Genomic DNA, 22,799 nt, shown 5'->3' with positions numbered 1-22,799 from the left:
ATTTTTTGCTGGATAACTCTCTATTGTATTCTATAAAAACAATACGGCTTCTATGTCACGTGGCTCGTTGGTCTAGGGGTATGATTCTCGCTTAGGGTGCGAGAGGTCCCGGGTTCAAATCCCGGACGAGCCCAGCTTTTTATATTTTTTACTTTTCATGCCGCGAGGTGACTCGGAAGTAATTAGATAACACCGGAAAATGACACAAAAATGAGAAAAGAAGGAATTTAGGAAAGCTGCGTCACGCAATGATGTCAATTTGAAAAAGTGGAGTCAAATTAATTTGAAACAAACAGTGCTGTCTTCACATATGTTTGAAAGGAAGGACCTTTTACTGTCTCTTTCACCTGATGACGTATTTCAACAAGTGTTATGGAAAGGTCGCATGACAAAGGTAAGTTTGACTTCATCAAGAAGCCCTGTTGTCCGTTTCATAGACATTTATTTTGGGTATGTCAATTTTACTGTTTAACCGCCAGAGGGCAGCAGTGACTCATTTATTTATCCTACAGGCTACTTGGCAACATCATTTGCGTTTAATGGCGCCGTTTCCATTCATTTGCAAGGTTCCGACCAAGGAGTTGTCACATTAAGATAACAATAGAATAGTGCTTGTCACATGACTTCCATCCATTGTCTAAGGCTTGTCTTCCTCCTCGTCGCGGGTAACGAGAGAAGTTGGCGATCCCGGTTGATTTTTGGAGAGAGAAATTGGGGTACACTGACCTAGACTAGTTGCTAGGCAGGCACCTATAGGCTAACAAGCATTTATTTTCGATGTCCTCAGCATGCATGTTTTTTTTTCAATATAAGAGAACGCTGAAGTATCCAGCAAAAAAAACAAAGCACAGGGAAAACAGGCTGGAGCTCAGATTCGAACCCAAAACCTTTAGGCAGAGCCAATAAACCGTAGAGCTATTTTGATTGAGACAAAAAAATAGATGAAGGGCGGCAAAGTTCCGAACATTCTATCGAAACCTCTTTCAAGTTCCCAAGTCCAAGTTGCACTTCTTGGAATAGGAATGTCATGTTTTGTTATTAGATAAGAGCGAACCTCCCCTCGTCAGCCTGGCTTTCCAGTTCAGGGTCAAAATGTTAGGATGGGTTCCCAGCACACTGCACAGCCCCGGCTGGCCGAAGGACTGACAAACATGCACTTCAGGGACGGAACAACTCAAATGTCAGGCCATCCTATTCCTGTCTGTTCTCAGCGAGTGCTTACGGTAAATAATGGTAGAAATAAGTGGACAGCATGCAAACATGCATGTTAGGTTAAACGCATTCTTAAACATTATACACGTACAAGTACAAGCACAAGTACCAAACCTGAAAATATACTTGACGCTTCAATAATAAGGATACGGAATATATGTAAGTGTATATAATTCCTTCCTATAATTATAATAATAATAAATATATAAATATATAATATAATAATAATAAATAATAATAATAAATAATAATAATATAAATATAAATAATAATAATAATCCTATAATTCCTTCCTATAATATATGTAAGTGCATATTATATTGTCTTTTTACACATGTTGCTGCACAGTTTGTACGTTCTGAAGAGGGTCTTCTGCATAGATTTAGTCATAACTGTTTGTCATTTTTGGGTCTCATTTGTGGCCGGAATATTCTGTAGAAATAAAAGCTTCGAAGTGACTGTTCAGCGATCTCCAGCCTGCATTCGGATAACCAACATTCTCACTACCCGAAAGAAAACCGACACGCGAAGAAAAAGATGCATTTCTTCAACAAATTGGTGACCCTGAACGTGTTTCGGGCTGAGGTGTTGGTCAGCAGAAAGAACATCTGGCGCCAAAGTAATTGAAAGGTAAGAGGACACTTATCCTCCTAGTTGATTTTCTGTCTGTTGACTATACTCTATATAGACCTTTAATTTGATTTGTGACTAAATTGTATATGAGATCTGAGTGAACAGATATTAGTAAAGTCTAAAGCACAAGGTGGTTTCGTTCTATTTTAGAATCCTAGAAACTGTAGAATCCTGGAAACTGAAGTCCTTGTATACGGGGTAATGTTGCAAAGAAATAAGTGCATAAGAAAGAAGAGAATAAGAAGTTTGAGTGCTTTTGTTTGGTCCTAGTCAAGCACTCTTGAAATAAGCGGAATAGTTCGACCACTTCTGAGAAATTAAGGCTCGGACGCTTTTGTTTGGGAATTAGCGAGTGTCTTTGAATAAGTAAAAGGGAAGGCCTATGTGTAACTGTGGTACCACAATAAGACGTCAATGAAATAACTAAAATTAAATAATAAATAATAAATAAGGAAGTAAGTGAATAAAAAAATCAATAAATAAAACAAAATAAAGGGAGAATTTCATAGGGACAGTGAAATGGTTCAATTTGCGGCAAATACCAAACCATTCTGAAAAAAGGCGTGAGAGAGAATGTAACACGAATGAATGTGACTGTGCGGCGTGTGAAGAGAGAACGGGGGATGGAGTGACGGAGAACAGGTAGAAAATGCGTGTTAAGTATGTGTAGCGGGGGTGCCTGAAAAAGATAGAGATGGAGAGAAAGAATTGTTGAATAACTGGATGAGAAGTGTTGCGAGAATGGATGGTTTGTTTGGTGACGTTAATGAGAGAAACGGACAAAAAGCTTGTGTTGGAGGAGGGGCGGCTCTGGAAAAAAATAAAAATAAAAAAAGGTAAAGAAGGCTGAACTGGCGGGTTGTCTCCAAAATGGAGGGTGAGAGAGAATGATAAGAAGTGGAAAACGAACACGCGAAGAAAAAGATGCATTTCTTCAATAGTTCAGACATCCGTCGCTTAAAACATCACCGCCAAATAGATGCTAATTGTCAGCGCATGTGTCAATGGAGTTTGCCATTATACGTTAGCATTAAGGTAGCGGAAGCCATGTGCTCGCTTTGAATACACAGTGTGGAATCTTATATGCAATTGGAGGGGGCTGGGAAGTGAAGCCGTTAACATTTCTCAGCCGTAGCACAAAAATAGGAAACGGGCGTCAGGTTACGCTCGCAGTTTGTTTCCCTTCCCTGCAGACTTTTCACATTCAAATTCCTTTTTCCTTTGAAAGTTGGGCAGCTGTTTTTCTAGATAACATCACATTACATTACATAAATAAGAAGGGAAGAGATTATTTTTTTCCTACCTCTCCTTTCTTTTTTTCCGCCAGTCTTTGAAAGGTTCATGCGAGGTGACACTGAGTCAATCCCCTGTAGAGGGACTTTTGGCTAGTTGGAACAAAATTGTAATACACAAATACTTTTTCTTTTTTTTTTAAATCCTCAAATCTAAATGAGATGGCTGTAGTCAAAGTGAAAGAATCACTCCAGTAATATCTTACTGATTTGGAACGCTACAGAATACAGTCCACATTAAGTTCCCTCATTGTCAAGCTTCACCTTTAAGAAATAGACGCTGCAAGTTGTCATTTGTTGTAAAGCACAAAACTTTATTTAAAATAACAATACATGTGGCAACCAAGATAATTTTTTCTTAGCAACTGAGAATTTCACCAGTTGTTCCAAATTTGACTCACATATTTAGTTGGTGGCACAAAATTACATAGAAAACGTAATAGTTTTGTAATAATTCGCCCTGAAACCTGAAACTCATCATTCCTCACTCCACGTCATGGATTTCATAGAAATGTCTGTCATCATGAGTACACATGATAAATAGTCTAAAGAACCTAACAAGATCCAGGATCCAAGATCTGGAACAGCCTTTTTATTTGACCATTTATGACTGAAACATCTACTAATTAGTAGATTTAACAGTTTAGCTGTTCACTAAATGGGTACCAAGGTTATTTTAGTTAACTAAAACTAACGGAAAAAACTCAAATTCAAAAATAAAATAAAAACAAAAATGCTTAAAAAATAAAAAATAAACTAACTGAAACTAACTACAAGTTTATGTTTACAAAACTAACTAAAACTATAATTATAGCAAAAATGTCCTTCGTTTTAATCTTTTGGTAATAAATTGAATGCATGAGCCTGTAGGGATGATTTTAAATGTGATTTTAAGTAGATTTATTTTGACATTAACCGGAATAAGGACATTTGAAATTGTGTCACACAAAAGTGACGTCCTCTAGCAGCAGCCAATAGAAAAGCACCTTCAGATGACGTTGCTCCCTGTGGTGTTTTTTTAAACATTGCGCACAAGTAATACTGTCTAGTCGCCACCGGAAGTGACGTCATGCGTCCTACAAATTCGGCCTCCGGAGGGAGGAGCTACCCAGCCGTGTTTACCTGCACCCTTAGCTAGTAAGCTAAACTGTGGCAGGGTTTTTTTTACTTTCTGTACCTGCAACATCTCTTGCCAGGACATAAAAGTAGATTGTGGATCCATTTTGGGTGAGTTGCAAACAGCTAGTAATATAAAATAAAATAAAATAAAATAAAATAAAAAAACGCATTTTCTTATTTTTATTTTTCTGCTGTATTATGGAGGTAGACCAAGTTCCCACATGGAACATATTAGATAAGTGACAGGAAGTGAAGCAACATTATTTCACCTGCTCTACACATCTATAAAACATTTCAACATGGTTAGAATATGACATAAAGAATTAATAATGTTAACACTACCTCATAAACATATTCTGACTGCAGCTCAGCAATGCTTTTGGCAGTAGGCTACATTTAACAGCTTTGAGTTATATAATGTTTTTTATTGTTCTTTTATGAACGTGGGTTGAGACTTCACAACAAAAGTTAAATGCAAGTCCCTTGTGACATTTTTGTTTGGTGGTGTGCCATTTCTATTTATGCCCTTAAAAAGAACTTCTTTTTTTTAAAGGAAATAAAATGTTTTCTTGTCGAACGCTATTTGTCAAATTGGAATTGGATAATCGTAAAATCCTACAGATAGGAGCTTTTGCATTTCATCCTTGTGTCCCTCGGCTCAACAAAGCTGGAAAATGCTATGTTGGGACTGCCGTTGAATCGAGGATCGCCTTTAGTTAAAATTCAGGGTGAGAGTCAGGTGCCTTCTAGCTCTCCCACTGTTCCCCGCGTAACGACAGGCGTTGATCCAAGGGGGGTGGGGGTGTGGGGGTGGAGGACCGTCATTCACTGCAGTGCGCCTGCAGCTGTGATGATGGTGCTGAATGTGTATTGCTAAGTTAAGTGCTCTCAGGAATTGTAAAGAGGAAGGAGAGTTCACAATAAGCCCGAGGGGAAGGGAAACTGGAAGTGATTATTGTGTGAATGATGAAAAAATACAGTCAACTCTTTCTGTGTGTGGGAATTTGGCAATCGTCCGTCAAATTGCTGCTATTCAGACAACCCGGCGAGCTAAGAATTTTAAACTTAGGATTGATTTTCTCATAAGCACAGAGCAGTCGCGAGTCTCATTTACAGTAGTATGATTCAGAATCTATTTTAAATGTCCCAAAATTGATTTTTATTTAAATTATTTTATACCGTCTTCCCTTTGTTTGTGTGTGCCTTTTATTGGGAGCGCTGTTCATGTTGTACCCGATTTGGCCACTTAGGGGCAGTGTGGTTCCACACGGTCTGATACACCGTTAAGTTGTAGCCACATTAGAGAGTCGAAGGAGAAAGTCATAATCAAGTTATTCCAATAAAAGTAGTTTTTTTTTGCAGCGTGGAGCTCTTCTTTTGAGTGAGTGCGAGTAGCGCGCTAATTAGCATTAGCGGGTCAGACTGGAGTAGATCATTACGATTCCTTGAACATCTATAAATTGAAGCAAAAATCATTGTCAATCAAATCATTTTGAATCAAAAATCGTTCTCAATCGAAAATCGATTCTGAATCAAATCGCACCCCCAAAAATCGGAATCCAATCGTGAGACATTCAAAGATTCCCACCCCTAGTAGGTACTGTATTTTTTTTTTTCTTCCTGAAAACGGAACCAGAACTGCACTCTGATGCATGAAAGCAATGAAGGTTTGCTTACTCGGAAAGTGAAACCATTCAAGTTCTGTTTACACATTTTGACTCCAATGTTTCAAAAGTGGGAGATCGATTTTTACCAGGCTGGCAGTGAATGAGGTCATGTTGATATGCGGTGTGAAAATGGAGGAGAAAGAAAATGCAAACCCTCAAGATTTTTATTGGACACCGGTAAGGAGTGCTCCCGACCGTTCAACGCGAGAACACAAACAATTAACAACAGAGCAGATGGAAAAGTGCAACAAACGAGACATTTGATGAGACATTTTGAACTTTTAAAAATAACTTTGGGGGTAAGTGAGTCATAATGTTGCTGTGATTTAGCATTGAGCGTTAGCGAAAGTGTTAGGTACGCTGCTCTGATGACAACATTTTAAAATGCATTTGAATACTTATGTTCGTCAAGCGTGGTAAACACATAACGGTAATTGGGCACAAAATTAGCATTTTTCTCCCAAAGGTTTGGGGGACGAGGCTCAGGATTGTTAGTATACACGAAGGTATCATAATCATTACATGTATGGCGGGCCGAGGACACCAGACAACCAGCGCAGTAAAAAATTAAAAAAAAAACTCCCTTCTGTGCGGCTTCTTTAAAAATAATTGGATACAATTTTAAAAAATCATTGTGTATACCCAACTACTGGTTAGTGGAAGAAAAAAAATATATATATATATACATATACACTACCCGTCCCATGCTTTATATCAGTGGTCCCCAACCACCGGGCCGTGGGTCATTTTGGTACCGAAAGAAAAAAATTGCATTATTTTAAATTTTTTCGAAAATGACGTTTTATTTTGAAAAGTGGCCGGATTCTGTCCGTTCCATCCGTCTCACTTGACAACTCCGTTGTTGGCGCGACGTTCCGGACACCGTTAATAAAGTTGCACATGCTTACACAGTAGATTTACGTTCATTATTATTATAGAGAAAATACCACCGTTTTTTTCTTGTCATTTTATTTTGTTTTTATCAGCTAAACCTTTAGATTGGGCCGTGAAAATATTGTCAGACATTAAACCGGTCCGTGGTACAGAAAAGGTTGGGGACCACTGCTTTATATGACAAAATGGGAAAAACTCGTTAAAACAACAAAGTATTTGATATTTCAGACCTCAAAGTAGAAAGTTGATTTTTTTGTTAATAAATGCTACATTCAAAAATGACTGTTTTTGCACAGACCACATCACATCATCCCAACATGTATGAGGTAGATTAAAACCAGCAAAGCCAATCTTTGCAATTTCCAGAATTAAATGCTATGGAGTGATTTCCCAACCACTATTCCGTTCCATAATAGTCAATTGTGTTATTAAGCTCACTAAATTAGCCCCAAAAAATATTTACAACAAATAATATACAGTGAGTATACTTTTGACACTTTGGACCCAATTGAGATATTTTCACTCAGGGGTGTACTCACTTTGGTTGCCAATGTTTTAGACATTTACAGTTTTGCAAGCTATGCATTATCGAAGCTAACGTTTCTTTTCTTCAGTGAAGATATATCGAATATGTACAAAATGTGATGGTACTCACTTTTGTGAGATACTTCCTTTTGTTCATCTAGCTATGCCAGCGACATATAGTGACAGACAGAACACTTGAATACCCAGATTTCAGTCAATTGAGAGTAGCTCATCACTTTAGCATACTTTTTTTTTTTTTTTTGTAATGTAAAAGACTTGCCTTGGCTCAATAAAGGTTGGGAAACATTGCGATAGCATCTTAGCTTATGTGGCGACCTCCATCATGTGTGGCGTTATGATGCTTTACGTTTGACACACGTGCCTAAAAATTCAAAAAGTCATAATCAAATCAAATCCCAAACGGCGCGTCGCTGTCAGCACAGAAATCGGGCGACTGCCAGCGCAGCAGCGACGGCCAGCGTAGCGACGCGAGCGGAGAAGACGGGCCGAGCGGCATCGTCAGAGAGGGCATCGTCAAAGACGGAACCGCAGTGCGCCTTGTTGTTCCCGACGCACGCCGCGTAGGCCATGACGTGCGGGATGTAGTTCTGCTCGTGCACGCCGTGCATGAGGTGAGCCAGCGGGCCCTTGGCGAACACGGGCACGTCCTCGCCGCCGTGGGTCTCGGAGCTAAGCGGAACGGCGGCCTGAGCCTGGTAGTGGATGTCTCCTGCGGGAGAAGAAAACGGCACATGGTTAGCACTAGCACAAAAATGGCTGACGATGACTTTTGAAGGAAAACGGACTTTTGAATTCATTGTACTCCAAAAACCTTGGTAGAGTGAGGATGACGTTAGCGGTTAGCGTCACAAGCTTTGGCTGATGTAATAGTGATAGTCGCTAATCTTATTAGCAATTCAAAGTTAAGTCTTAGTTGCCAAAATGTCATGTGCGGGAAACGAGATTCAGAGAGACTGGAGGAGTCACAAAAGGGGCACAGAAATAGATATCCTTGGAAATGTTGGAGATAGACCGATATGTTGTTTTTTTTCAGGGCCGATGCCGATTATTAGGGCTGGGAATCTATTCTTATTCCCTCAATCGATTCGATTATGATTCAAAATAGTTCAATTTTATTCGATTTTGATTTCCCCTGATTCGATTCGATTGACTTCAGTTCAATCCGATATTAATTACGGAACATCAATTTTTCTTAAATGTCAAAGACACGATAACAAAAAAAATTTTAAAACTCTGCAAAAAATATTTAATTTCAAAGTAAATTTTGCGGCGGCATTGACTTCAGCAAGGATGGGAAGAAAATATTTTCATAATTCTAATTTAATAGTTGTAAATGTAAACTTAAAATATTCAAGTGCAATAAGTCAGGTCTTTCATAAATGTAAGAAAATACTTTTAAATTGATGTGAACAATAAAAAAAATTAAAAAAAAAAAGTAAGATACCCCAAAAAAATGCCTTTAAAATTTTATTTTCTTAAGAATTTATGGGGAAAAAAGGCATATTTAAATAATCGATTCATGGTTTGATGAGTTGATATTGGGCTCGAAAAGGAAAATCGAATCGATATTGGTTACTCAATAACCGATTTTTGGAGCCGATACTCATTTTCAGTAAAAAAAAAAAAAGGGAGTACAAATGTTGGCGTCAAATTTTTTTGCCAAACTTGACTTTGTTGTAATGTTTTAAAGCATTTTTATTGAAGAATTTTTCAGACTTTTCAAAATGTCGATTTTTAAATGTTATATATATATATAAATATATTTGTGGGGGTAATATTCAGAGGAAGAAAAACTTGCGACAAATTTGCGACTTTATAAAGTGCGCAAATTTGCGGGGAAAAAAACTTACGACAAATACACGTAGCGTAGCTATAGTCTAATATGAGGATTCGTTGGTGGCAATTAATTACTATTTCCTTATTTGTAAACCCAACCGAAAAAGTATTGGCACAAACATCCGAGTAGTACGCTACGTGTATTTCTCGTAAGTTTCTGAGTTTTTTTCTCCCTCAAATTTGCCACTTTTATAAAATCGTTAATTTACCAAAAAAAATTCTCGGAATACTGCCCTACCCTCTAAAAAAAATCTATCTTTATACGTGGCCCTAACACGCCATCGTAGTTTTAGATCGACCTTATATCGGCTGTCAGATTTTCAAAAAAGGCCGATACCGATATTCGTCAAAATGCCCAATCGGATGTTCAAGAAATGTAAGCAGCCATCAGAACCTACCGAAATTAACATTGGAGATGTTCTCCCTTTCCCCATCGACCAACTTGTAACCCGGCCCGTTGCCATACGTGATGGCGGTGAAGGGCTTCATGTCGACATCGCTCGGCTCGGGGGCCAAACCTGCGGGAAGAGACAACAACACCGCCATCTTAATATTAGTATAAGAACACGTATCAATATCACGTTCATAACCTACCGAAAATGCTGTTTCCTCTGAAGGTGTAACCTCCGAAGGTGAAGACGTGAGAATGGTCGGCGGTGACGACGGTCATGGTGTCGTACACGCTGGTCAGCAGGCCCGCTCGGCCCACGGCCCGGTCCATTTCCACGGCGTCGTGCAGCGCCAGCTGGGCCAAACCCCCGTGGTGACCGTGGTCGATGCGGCCGCCTGAAGGTCACATCAATTTCTTGGGCGGGTCTTTTCCCCTCTTTCTATCCAGCCGTTCTTTTTCGATCACACTCGTCTTCACTCGGGTCAACAAACGCAAGGTTGTACAAACGCACCTTCTACAAGCAGGAAGAATCCTTTGGGGTTCTTCCTCAAGATCTTGATGGCCGTGTCCACCATCTCCGTGAGTGACGGGTCGCTCTCGCCGTTCCTCTCGATGTCGTACATCAGATCCGACGGTTCAAAGAGACCTAAGAGAGGGACACGGGATGTATTTAACTCGTTCACTGCCATTGACGGCTATAGACGTCAAAAATTCATTTGAACTATTTCTATTAGTTTCACATTTTTTTCCCACTTTTGTCAACAAGAGTATGAAAATCTAGAAAAAAATGTATTGTATATTTAGAATAATAAAAAGAAAAAATATATTAAAAAATTAGGGGCGTCAGACGATTAATTTTTTAAAAATTGTAATTAATCGCATGACTTAGTAGTTAACTCACGATTAATCACACATTTTATATCTGTTCTAAATGTACAATATTTTTTTTCTAGATTCTCATACTCTTGTTAACAAAAGTGGGAAAAAATGTGAAACTAATAGCAATAGAATGAATTTTTGACGTCTATAGCCGTCAATGGCATTTAATGAGTTAATGGAACATAAACCAAAAAAACACGTCAAAACTCACCCAGTAAATAATCAACATTTAAAGGGTTGAGTTGTAAGAGCTGAGTCCTGTTCCACACGTAATAGCCTTTCTGCACAATGGGAGAGAGCGTGTGAGCAGTGCACAGAAGAAAAAAATTAAAAACCCGAACCCCAGCTTGAAACCTTAAACCTTCCTTGAAACCCTAGTTTGAAACTCCAAGCCTTGTTTGAATCTCTTACCCAGACATGAAACCCTAACCCTGGCTTGAAACCCTCATTTGAAATACCAGCACCATCTTAAAAAAAAAATCGAACCCAGGCTCACTTGAAACCATACTTTAAAACCTTAACCTTGGCAAAATCGAAAGACTAGATTTCTTGAAACCCTAAGTCTATTTTGAAGCCTTATCCCAGACTTGAAATTCCAATTCTTACCTTGTACTTGGTTCTGTCGATCCACTCGTGCACCAGGTTCCGACCGTCGTTGCGCGTGCCGTTGTGCTTCTCGACGGTGGGGTACTCCACATCGGGCGTGTTTTTGGGGAACATGTACTTCCTTCCTCCGCCCATCATAACCTGAACGGCCACAACATGGAAGACACAGGTCTAGTGCTGTCACTATCAAATATTTTTAGAATCGATTAATCGATCGATTATTCAATTGATTTATCGACTAATCGGATTCATTTTAATTTTACATTAAAGTGTATTACAAAAGCATTTTCCCCCTGATTACTGTTTATTAACAAGTAATTGGTGTTTTTTTGGTACTTCATATCCGTATGGTGATTAAAAAAAAAATGTGGTGGATTGATGCTGTACTATGTTACCGATTCAGTCATTGTTTTCCAAAGTAAAAACATATGTTTGCAAATGTCTTATGTTGTTTAAACACAGAAGATATAATCACTCTTCTTTAATAAATGACTACAGAAATAAGTGAACAATTACTGTTGATGAGCTGAAATCAGATGATTTGGACAATTTTACATTGGGAAAAAAACAACTCCAAACGATTAATCGATTATTTATCGATTAATCGGTTAATTTTGACAGCTTTATGCAGTTCATTGCGTTGCTCTTTGAACATAGCAGTTTAGGTTGTGTAGCTGAACCTCTTATATTTTCAGTTCGGAATTCAGACTGATAATCCCAGCCATGTTTTTTTTAATTTTATTATTATTTTGAACTCACGTCAATATTTGGGATGTTTTCAAAGAGTTGCCTGGCGATGTCTTTGCAGCCGGCCTGCAGCGCCTCGGGCGGCATCTCGTTGTCCGAGTACCAGTCTCGGTCTACGCTGTGCGCGTAGGCGGCGCTGGGCGTGGCGTGGTTGATGCGAGTCGTCGTCACGATGCCCACGGACTTGCCTGCGGAGGGCGCGGGAGTTTCGCAATATAAAGTAGTAGTTATGTTGTTGTGTGGGCAGCCGCTTTGACAAAACCAACCATTACATGTACTGTATATGTAGCTGACATCATATTATGTGGTTAAAAAAAAGAAAAGAAAGATGCTCTGAATTATACCTCTATAGCATGCTTTTGCCTGTGAGCATTCATGCAACTTAACTCATTCACTGCCATTGACGGCTATTGACGTCCAAAATTCATTTTAACTATTTCTCTTAGTTTAACATTTTTTGCCACTTTTGTTAACAAGAGTATGAAAACCTAGAAAAAAAATATTGTTATTATTATTATTATTATTATATTTAGAACAGATATAAAATTTGTGATTAATCGTGAGTTAACTATTGAAGTCTTGCAATTAATTACAATTAAAAAAAATTAGCGCCTGACGCAATAAAAAAAAAAGAGAAAAGATTATTAAAAAATTAGGTGCAACAGGCGATTCATTTTTTTAAATCGTAATTAATCGCATGACTTCACTAGTTAACTCACGATTATTCACAATTTTTATATCTGTTGTAGTTTGGGTCACAGGTGAGCTGCAGGTGACCCAACTGACTTGGGTGCGAGGTGGGGTACACCCCCCGACTGGTCAACAGCCAATCCCAGCCTCCGGGATCAAAAAAGGATCATGTTATGTTATCTTCCGGTGAAGGCAGTTAACGCAGTTAGCAATACACAACCCCATTGTCCTCATCACTTAGCTAACAAGCTACACACTTAGCACCCCCCCCCAATGCGAATCGCGCCGCTATTCATCAACTCCCTACCCGCGTCCTTGGCCCACTTGAGGATGGAGGTGACCTCGTTGCCAAAGGTGGTGTTGCACTGGGAGCGGACGGCATTCGCGCTCACGCCCACCGTGCCCGCGTTGGCCTTGACGCCGCACAGGAAGGCTGTGGCAGTGCCGGCGCTGTCGGCCACCTGCGAGTCCGTGTTGTAGGTCTGCGGAGAAGTCATTTCCATGGATTCTTAGCAGGGTTATTATAGTTTGGGAATTTTCATTTTTGCAAATTTTTTTTTTCATTTACAGTAGTTAGTTTTAATTAGTTTTCAGGGTAGTTCTAAAAACTTCATTTTAGATAGTTTCAGTATTAGTTTTCGTTGTGTGAAATATATTTAATAAACACCATGGTCAAATGAAAAAAAGGTTACACATTTCTTACCTAGCGTCGCATTTCAGCTGAGTTAAATGGAAAAAGCAAAAAAAAAGCCGAGCCATTGGAGCCAAAAGTCAAGCATGAAAAATTGTGAAGTTGCTTTTCTATTGGCTGCTGCTCGATGACATCACTTCTGTGTGACACACTTTTTGAACGTCTTTATTCCGGTTAATATTGAAATAACATTTAACATCAAACCCAAAAGGCTCATGTGTTAAATTAATTACCAAAGACTAAAACGAAGGACATTTTAGCTATATTTATAGTTAGTTTTAGTTAATTTTGTAAAAATAAAATGTGGTTTATTTTAGTTGACAAAATAGTTTTTTGCATTTTAGTCCTATTTTTTTTTTTTTTTCGTTTTTTGTGAACTAAAATAACCTTGATTCTTAGCTATTGCGGGGCGTTAAAACTGAGGAGGAAATTCAAGACAGGATTGCAAGGCTTTTTGTCTGGCGCTAATCGTTAAAAATGTGTGTGTGTGGGGGGGGGGGGGGGGACATCTTGTTCACATAAACGACAAGCTTCTTTTTTTGAGGAATTGCAAAAAAATGTGCCAAATTGTTGCTTATTTTCAACAACAACAAAAAAAGAAGAAAAAGACCTCTCAAAATGTATGATTTTTTTAAGTCCAATTTCCATATACAGATTTGTGTAACTTCAATGACCTTGGACAAAGCCACAAAGGGGAACTTGTCCATCTCCAGCACGGTCTCCTCTCCGGGATGTCCGCTCAGCTGACCCTTCAATATGCGAGCTGCCGTCACCGTGGGAACGCCCATCCCTTTAAACACCACAAACAGGTCAACCGTTAAGAATGCATTTGATTTTCCCTTTCCCGGGGAATTCAAAATCAATAAATCAATTCGTGAGTCAATTAACCATGTGCCATTGACTCATGAGTCACACTAAAGATCTTTTAGCATGTAAACAACTGAGTTATTTCAGCTCTGATTCACCAAAAGTACCGGAACAAAGTTGCTAAATCATCACAGCTGCTCCACTTTTCTTTTCCCGCACATTCTCAGAAGTGACATAACTTTTCCTGGAGGTGTTTTTTTTTTTCAAACAGGCAAAATTATGACAGCCGCTCATTGGTTCTACGTGAACGAGCTACGTGAATGCCGTGAGGTGGCCCGAGTCCAAACAGCCCAGTGCAGGGGCCCCCCCCATGAAAGACTCGAGTTATTGTTCCACTGATGAGCGCGCAACGTTGTTTGGTTTTCCGCTATTCATTCACCGCGCAGAGATGACAACGTCTGAGCTGAGTTGCATTGTGGGTCCAATTTGGATTTAGTGCCTGAACACTAGGACTGAACAATTGAGAAAAAAAATTTAAGTGCGATTTATTATTTTTTTGCTCCCCTCACTATTCTGATTATAATTTTTTAAAGTTATATTTTCTTTTTCTTTTTTTCTGGAAAAAAGTTAAGTTATATTTTCTAAGTTCCTCTTTTCTAAGTAACACTGAAGAAACCCAAATGAACAATATCCGAGCTATTGTACAGAAAAAGTTTGGGTTTTCTAGGTTAGGCTGACACTAAAATCAAGACAAATAAAACCATGATTTAATAAGAAAGACAATTTATCTACCGCAATTAATCTACTTCAATTAGAGTTGTTAACTTATTATTATTATTATTAGCTCAGTGTTATTCATTTGGCAACCTTCCCAACATTTTATCAGCATCGCTCTCCCTTTTTTTTTGGGGGGGGGGGGGGTTATTTAATTTTATTTAATTTTATTTAATTTTATTTAATTTGATTTAATTTTATTTTATTTTATTTTATTTTATTTTATTTTATTTTAATTTTATTTTATTTTTTTATGGAGAGCTCAGTATTGTTCATTCGGTAATTTTACTGATTTGACATGTCATCATCATTTGGGGGGGGGGGGGGGGTTGTTAACTTATTAAGCACTTTGACTTGCAGTACTTTAAAGGATCTTTGTACAGTTTGTCACTTTTTTTTTTTTTTTTTTTTCTCGTAACTGCAGCATCTTTGTCAGGCTCGTTCGTGCACGATCTTAAAGCCACGGCCACAGTTGACAAACCAAGACCATGACTTCAAATGAGGTCAGAAAAACTCCGCCCCTCCCCAAAGAAACTGTAGAGTGTGCGGGTCCGCTACGATAAAGGTAAAGATAAAAGTTGATAGGTGCAGTCAGAGTAAAACAGTCAGGGCTCTTCGTACTCATCCGGGCATTGGTGGAGCATGCGTGATGTAGAAAAAGCTTTAAATATTACCTTTTTAAACGGCACGATGCACCTTTAAGCTTTCACTTGTGACAACTAACAAACAAGTGTGACGTAAACCAGTGCTTCTCAATACAAAAAATTACGCCAATGAATAAGAAAATATTTACTGTATATGCTGTTATATATCGCATATTTCCAATGTTTATGTGATCATTTTCATGAGTTTTTAGTAGTGAACCAGTTGCCAGAATTCACCAATTTCCCTATTTGCTGCAAAATGTCACCGGTTGTGTTTTTGTGCTGGAATGTTGATATAATTCAATGGTGGTGTTTCACATCTGTTTGCGTTTTTTTTTTTTTTTGTGCGCAGTCATAGTAAAACTGAAATATGTTCTTGAATCTCTTTTAATAACCGGTGTCTACTTCGCTAACATTTATTATTGAGTGAGGATGACACAATGTGAATTTTATGACTAACACATTTGTGTCAGTGTGCATATTTGATATGAACCCATGTGTGAGGTTACGTTTATGCTAATGTGCTAGCTAAACTAGCGTGCTAGCTTATACGATTGCGTCTTGTGGGAAGGCAGTTGTTCATGATTGTGTACATGCTACATGCTACATGCTAGCTGGCCGTCGCCTCTCACCGTCTCCAAGGAACATGATGAGATTCTTGGCTCTGTTCTGGTTGAGTTGCTGCAGCTTCAGCGCGTTGGTCAGAGTCCGTTGGGCCCACATTCTCCAGAAATTGGGATCCTTCTCTTGCTCTTAATACGTTAGGAATACAAACATCAGAAGGTTTGAGAGTTATGAGTGAAGCCAGTCAGGGGAACACAAGTGTCGATAGGGGCGATAATTTCATGTATTGAATGCGGTGCAGTGGAAAATTTGGGTGCACCAAAGAAAAGTAAAGTTGAGGTCGCCCGGCCCTGCCAAGTCTTTCCCAAATCACCAGGAAAGCTTGGCTGCTGTGCACACGACACGGCCAACAGAGTGCAGCAGATGACGACAAGCTGCAATGTCCCCTTCATGTTGTTGCCTCGACGCGTCTATTTCTCTCCGATGACGATGACAGGTGGATGGCAAGGACACGTATCTACAAAGACACAGAGGAATGAGAACATACAAACAATGAGGGGAAAGCTAGAAAAGCCACATTAAGAGTAACTGCAGTAAAAGACGCCTGTTAACTCATTCACTGCCATTGACGGCTATAGACGTCAAAATTCATTTGAACTATTTCTAATAGAAAAACATTTTTTTCCACTTTTGCCAACAAGAGTATGAAAACCTAGGAAAAAATGTTTTATTGTACATTTAGAACAGATATAAAATGTGTGATTAATCGTGAGTTAACTATTGAAGTCATGCGATTAATTACAATTGAAAAATGTAATCGCCTGACGCGACTTAAAGATAATTAAAAATTCGGGGCGTCAGGCGATTAAAAATTTTCATCGTAATTAATCACGTGACTTCACTAGTTAACTCACGATTAATCACACATTTTATATCTGTTCTAAATGTACAATAAAAAAATGTTCCTAGGTTTTCATACTATTGTTAACAAAAGGGGGGGGGAATTCTAATATAAATAGTTCAAAGGAATTGAACAATTAATCACACATTTTATATCTGTTCTAAATGTACAATAAAAAAAATACTGTTAACAAAAGTAGGAAAAAAATGTAAACTAATAAAAAATAGTTAAAATGAATTTCTGACGTCTATAGCCGTCAATGGCAGTGAATGAGTTAAGCTGCAGGTCAAATAAAAGTGTTTATTTTTTCCTGTTTTTGTCACTTTAGGCTAATTACACGTGCCACATCAAATGACTAACTTCACTCACTTGTGTTACAAGATCATGTCTTGGAATACATTAAGCTTTCTTTTTGAAATTCCAGTTTATGTACTTTAAACACACAAAACTAACAAGTTTATCAATCCTCTACTTGGGTCTATTTGAAATGGGTCTATTAGTGTAAAATAACTCAAAAATATTGGTCAGATCCTTTACTTGGGTCAAAAAATTGGGTCATTTTGTATAAAACAACCCAGAAAGCTGGGTCAAATTGACCCATAAAGTGGATGGGTCCATTTTTGATTCATAATTGGGTTACTTTTGACCCAACTGTTTTTAGAGTGAAGGATTCATTAAAAAGCAAAAACTAAAAATATGACATTGGGTCCTGGGTTTATGACTGATTTCCATTTCTACGGCAGCAATGCAGTAGTTCCACTTTATAGTTGCAATAGATCAAGAGAAATGCTTGGCTTTTCGTTTCCTCATCATGTCACACAACTCTACCCAAGACTGGTGAGTCAAGTTGTTGGTCCCTTTACAGCGAGTACCACCAGTTTTGTATTAGATTTTTATATATTTTTTTTAAACCCTGGAGAACCCAAGAACCCTTTTCTTCTTTGGAAAATTATGAATTATACATTAAATGACTGCTATAAATTCACTGAACACCAAAATATATGTTTTTTCAATTTTAACCCTTGTTTTTTGAACTAGCTCAGAGTTGCTAATTTATCAAAATCTATATATAAAACATACTCCTAGGCATTCTGCAACATGATATGAAATAGATGAACAAAAAAAACACAATTTTACCATCTGATGGTTTGCTGAGAAGATGGTTTTGTTTGGATTGATTTCCAGCTCAACAAAACAGCATGTTGCCAGCCATCTTGTCACTACCACTCTGGCTCATGTAAGTGCAATATTCATCCACTAGATGGCCCCATGCAGGGGTCAAAAGTGGCACTCTGGACTTTTGAAGTTAAATTTGTAAAAAAAAAAAAGGTCTTTGTTATTTGAGTGACAGAATTTATAGGGGCCAAATATGACCCCGTGGGTTCTCCGGGGTTAAATCAGATTTTAATTCATATTTTTAAGAGTCCCAACTCTGATCTGAAGATATAGTTCCATGTTTGTTTTTTTTCTATTTACACTGCCATATGAACCATACAATGTAAACCAGATTTACATTCTCCTTGTCACTAGTGCAACCAAATTCCTGTTCCCTCCCCACGTAGTAATCGTTTGCCTTAATTGTAGTTTTACATCTCTTTAGACTTACGTGACAGTTGGGAATGTTACTACAGTATATTAAAACGTTTCATGGGCGGTTATTGTTTTTGAATCGTGAATTGCCGGTGACAGTTGGGAACAAATTAATTCACATTAAGAAGAGCTCCATCAAATGAAAAAAGCCACTCGGACCAACGATAAACCGCCATTAGCATGTCGACAGGAGGTAATGAATGTAATAGGGGTCTTCCTGTGCCTTTCTGCTGCCAAGTTTTGTGAACATCTGTTTTTACGATATATCCTACCGGCAGGATGTAACGTCTCTGGGGGGCCCAAAGAAGTCTTTCCCGTCGCCTCGCTGTGCTGGAAAGCGGTCACAACGGGAGTTTTTTTTTCTCCTAACGGGTCAACTCAGTCAGGCTTTCAGCTACGATTATCCACACCCTCCCTCTTTCTTCATTGGCCTTTAGAGCTTGCAAGGTTGTTTTAATGGGATTGAGCTCCATAACGCCGAGAGGTTTAAGGGCCAGGACAAAGCCGATTAACACCCAATGATTGACTGCACACAAACAAAACGAATCTTACACTGAGGTATGATTCGTTTTTGCATGGTTTGAGAGCATTTTAGGCAGAAAGACAGATCGTATGCCTGACAAATATGAGATTAGGGGTTAGAATATTGGTTCTGGACTTGTTGCGTGTGTCTTCCGTGGGTACTCCGACTGTACTCCCCTGTGATTGGCTGGCGACCAGTCCCAAAGTCGAACTCCCTTCTCTCACCAAAAAGTCAGCTGGAATCGGTTCCAGCTCACTTATGAAATCATGAAGACAATATTGTTGTTTTTTACGTGACCTCTGATTGGTTGGTGACCAGTCCAAGGTGGAATTCACTTTTCCCTCCCAGGGTCAGCTAGTACGTCCTCCACTCTATTTCACTAAACAATACAATCAGTGTATTTGCACAGTTGGGCAGACTACAAAGTAAAACAAATGTTCTTTACAATCATATGCTAAACATAAACATGGTATTCTAATTTATACCGTATTGCATTTAACATGAATTCAACTGAAAATGACATCACAGTGCCTAAAGTCTCATCTTGCAAACGTCACATGACCAAACCCAGCAAATGTGGTAGATTATCGTTAAAACGACAGGTGAGGGCCTCCAAATAAAATTTCATTTTTGACCCTACCACATTTGATTTAATGTAAAATCATCCAATGCCCATTATTATTTGGAATTAATATAAAGGCCAAAAAAAAAAGCCAATAATTTGACGTTTCTTGATTCGCTCGCTTGGAATCATGTCGGTATCGAATTAACTCATTCACTGCCATTGACGACTATAGACGTCAAAAATTCATGTGAACTATTTCTATTAGTTGAACATTTTTTTTCCATTTCATTACATTTTTTTTTATAAAAACCTATATTTTTTTTATTGTACATTTATAACAGATATAAAATTATCATGCGATTAATTACGATTAAACGCCCCTTATTTAGATTTTTTTTTATTAGGCTCATCAGGCAATTTTTTTTTTTTATTGTAATTAATCACATTACTTCACTTGTTAACTAACAATTAATCACAAATTTTATATCTGTTCTAAATTTAAAAATAAATAAATTAATTAATTAATTAAAATTCTAGGTTTTCATACTCTTGTTAGCAAAAGTGGCAAAAAATGTTAAACTAATACAGTAGAAATAGTGAAAATGAATTTTTGACGTCGAAAGCCGTCAATGGCAGTGAATGAGTTAAGAAGATGTAATCCAAGTCAGAATTTTGGTATGTTTTCAACAATAGATAGCATTTTACAAACAAAGCAAGTTTCTCTGCATCCCCCCCCCCCCACCCCCCCCGTTCGTACCACAACTCAGCCTGTCACAACAAACAAAAAGCGCTGCAGCGACCTACCCCACTCAGAAGGTACCCGGCCCACCCAAAGGCAGTGATCCAGTCAGCCTGCACATGAAGAAGCAGAGCAGAGCCACCAAAGCCATTAGCAGGAGAGCACACAGGGCAGTGGTTAAGATCACGTGGTGGGCCGCTTCAGTCATGACTTCACCGTACATTCCGCAAAGTTGATCAAATCCAAATGGTGCCAAGATGGAGCACCAACACCGACCGTTCTCACTTCTCTTAAGGGTTCAATCCTAAAACTGGGATTAGGATTTGGAGCACTGACTCAGGTGACCTCCAAAGGCAACAGCAGACGATTCAGGCTTAACTAGTTTGCAGTCCAAAGAAAGAACAACATGATGTGGAGCCAGTCCCAACTCACATGTAGGCAAAGAAGCTTTGGATTGGTCGCCAGCCATTCACAGGGCAAAAGGATGATAAGCAATCACACTCGCATGAACAATTTTTAGTCTTCAGTGAACTACACCGGACAACCTGGAGCTGAGATTCAAACCCGGAACCTAGCAGACGTGTTACCCACTAGATTACCAAGATGCCAAAAAACACATTTAACCCCTTGGCGTTATTGTGACCATTTTTTGGCTTTTTGTTGGTTCTGACCAAGCCATTTCAAAATAAAATACTGCCCATGGGTTAAGGCATACAAAAAAAAGTGCCACATCTAATTATTTGAATGTGTGAAGCCGCAACGGCTATCTGAAGGAACACTTGGAGGAAATGTACGAGACGTGGCCTACTAAAGATCGTTCTCATTGGGTACATGTTCAAGGTCAAGGTTTCGCATGACCGATGTAAGCGGTTCGTAGCGACGAGGTGCCGGAACGCATCTCTGTCGTGGGCGGGTAGCAAAAGAGCAGGAAGAGGGCGGGTGGCGGCTGCCTGGGACCGCCCCCCCGGGGACGACGCCAGCCGCAAGGGGGTGGGCGAGAAGTATGGTTCATATTGTGACCATACAATTAATATACATTATACTGTAAGCTATGTTTGTATCGGTTTTAAATAAATGACATCATTTATGCAAATTACAAGCACTTGAACTTGTTTATTTATATTAGAGAAGAAAGGCAAGCTAACAAATTGGACCCGGCCACCATACAGAAAAAAATGAAGGGTGTATCGAAATGTGCACATTTGTCACAGGAGCAAGACTAGATCAAAAGCACTTAATTTTCGCATTAATGGAACTAATAGGGATTGTAATGTTTTGCACACAGGTTAACAATCACAGTTCCATGTTAACAATGTGCAACTTAAATTTAACACAGCAGCTTCACATGCACATTCCAAAAACTATGGGCAAAATAAACACATTTGTGCGATAATGATTAACGATCTTATGACAGAAAAAAGTTAAAGTATTACATGCAACGCATTCTGGAAACTGAGGTGGCAAAAAAAAAAAAAAGTAACAAAGTACACAGACAACTGATTTTTTTTTCTTTACAAGAACTGTTCTCAGTTGGTTTAAAAGTATACACAGATGTGCTCGATTCTGTCGCAGCTGATAATGTCTAAAGGAGAATTAATAGAGAAAGAGAGAGAGGGAGTCCCGTGATTTTGAACTGAGTGCACGCTGCTTTGAACAACCAATTTGGCTGTAGCAATACAAATAAACCGTTAGGCGTTAGATAATATTGCACAACGGCATGCAGCATGCAGCAAATGTGTCTCCAGAGAAAAGTCACCCGTGCAATGCTTGAAAAAAAAACTGCACATAAACATCCACCATTTCAAATGCTGTATAATGATTAAGGTTGCAAAAGGAGAAAGAGAAGCAAAACGTTGAATGAATACAACACAAGTTCATTGTCAAAACTAAAAAAAAAAGAAATAAGAAAAAAGTTATGTAGTTCCACTTACTGCACAGTGTCTCATCGAACGTTGCACTTGAATGATTCACCTTTGAATGTGTCTCCTTTTCGTCGCTTTCGGTGCTTTTTAAAGGCCCAGAGAGGTTGTCCCGAGGCTTTTTTTTTTTTGGATGGGTGTGGGGGGGTCTGCAACCCCCGTGGAGGAGGGGGAACCCATACGAATAACATGCTTTCGCTGCAAGCCGTGAGCGCATGAATGTGGACTCGGAACGCCCCCTGTAGGATGGCATTATGCATGGTGACATGACTCAATATAGTATAAATAAAAATGCAAAGAATAAAATGGACGATACGACATTTTAATATTCCTAAAAATAATCAATACAAAAACTATATAATATTTCAAAATTAAATATGAAATATAGAATTAAAAATACATCGTTTGAATAAAACAAAAATATAAATAATGAATATTAGTTAAAAATAAAGAAGACAAATAAAACAATAAAACACATTAACATTCTACAAAAGAATAATTACAAATATGCAACTCAAGAAATAGCCTACCAAAATGAATACAAAGATCAAATAAGCATATTCTGTTTAA

The 22,799-nt window shown here is 38.5% G+C and overlaps 2 protein-coding genes and 1 non-coding gene across 6 annotated transcripts in view; 2 read left to right on the top strand and 1 right to left on the bottom strand.

Annotated features, from left to right (window-relative positions):
• Positions 1 to 61: 61 nt before the first annotated feature.
• trnap-agg (transfer RNA proline (anticodon AGG)) lies at positions 62 to 133 on the top strand. The gene has a single exon. It is a non-coding gene; the product is annotated as a tRNA-Pro (tRNA).
• A 115-nt stretch (positions 134 to 248) lies between these two features.
• Positions 249 to 22,799, top strand: part of ece1 (endothelin converting enzyme 1) — a 51,488-nt gene continuing 28,937 nt past the window's right edge. The window contains exon 1 of the mRNA XM_077572256.1: positions 249 to 394. Coding sequence (XP_077428382.1) covers positions 311 to 394 — 84 coding nt within the window. The 5' untranslated portion in view covers positions 249 to 310. The remainder of the gene's footprint in view (positions 395 to 22,799) is intronic.
• alpl (alkaline phosphatase, biomineralization associated) lies at positions 6,070 to 22,354 on the bottom strand. 4 transcript variants are annotated; one of them, XM_077572258.1, is made up of 13 exons: positions 22,242 to 22,352; positions 20,376 to 20,423; positions 16,312 to 16,509; positions 16,061 to 16,180; positions 13,878 to 13,993; positions 12,820 to 12,994; positions 11,835 to 12,010; positions 11,076 to 11,216; positions 10,681 to 10,750; positions 10,102 to 10,236; positions 9,794 to 9,985; positions 9,598 to 9,717; positions 6,070 to 8,072 (listed from the first exon to the last, which is right to left on the bottom strand). In XM_077572258.1, the coding sequence occupies exons 3-13, from the start codon at positions 16,442 to 16,444 to the stop codon at positions 7,777 to 7,779; spliced, it is 1,674 nt and encodes a 557-aa protein (XP_077428384.1). In that variant the 5' UTR covers positions 16,445 to 16,509; positions 20,376 to 20,423; positions 22,242 to 22,352; the 3' UTR covers positions 6,070 to 7,776. The 4 variants fall into 4 exon arrangements, with proteins under 4 accessions (XP_077428384.1, XP_077428383.1, XP_077428385.1 ...); XM_077572257.1 differs by lacking the exon at positions 22,242 to 22,352 and adding an exon at positions 20,532 to 20,677; XM_077572259.1 differs by lacking the exon at positions 20,376 to 20,423 and having other exon boundaries at positions 22,242 to 22,354.

This window comes from Vanacampus margaritifer, chromosome 8 (assembly GCF_051991255.1).
Source record: "Vanacampus margaritifer isolate UIUO_Vmar chromosome 8, RoL_Vmar_1.0, whole genome shotgun sequence".
Taxonomy (NCBI): Eukaryota; Metazoa; Chordata; class Actinopteri; order Syngnathiformes; family Syngnathidae; genus Vanacampus; species Vanacampus margaritifer.
Note: the sequence above shows the minus strand (reverse complement) of the source record. Positions and strands in the feature narration are given on the sequence as shown.

What these genes read in the sequence shown, in the direction of transcription:
- alpl (XM_077572259.1), bottom strand. Translation starts at nt 16,444, where the DNA reads ATGAAGGGGACATTGCAGCTTGTCGTCATCTGCTGCACTCTGTTGGCC. An exon ending in CCTTTGTGGCTTTGTCCAAG is followed by an intron (nt 12,995 to 13,877) that starts GTCATTGAAGTT and finishes ACTTCTCCGCAG; the next exon opens with ACCTACAACACGGACTCGCA. An exon ending in AAAACATCCCAAATATTGAC is followed by an intron (nt 11,217 to 11,834) that starts GTGAGTTCAAAA and finishes GTGGCCGTTCAG; the next exon opens with GTTATGATGGGCGGAGGAAG.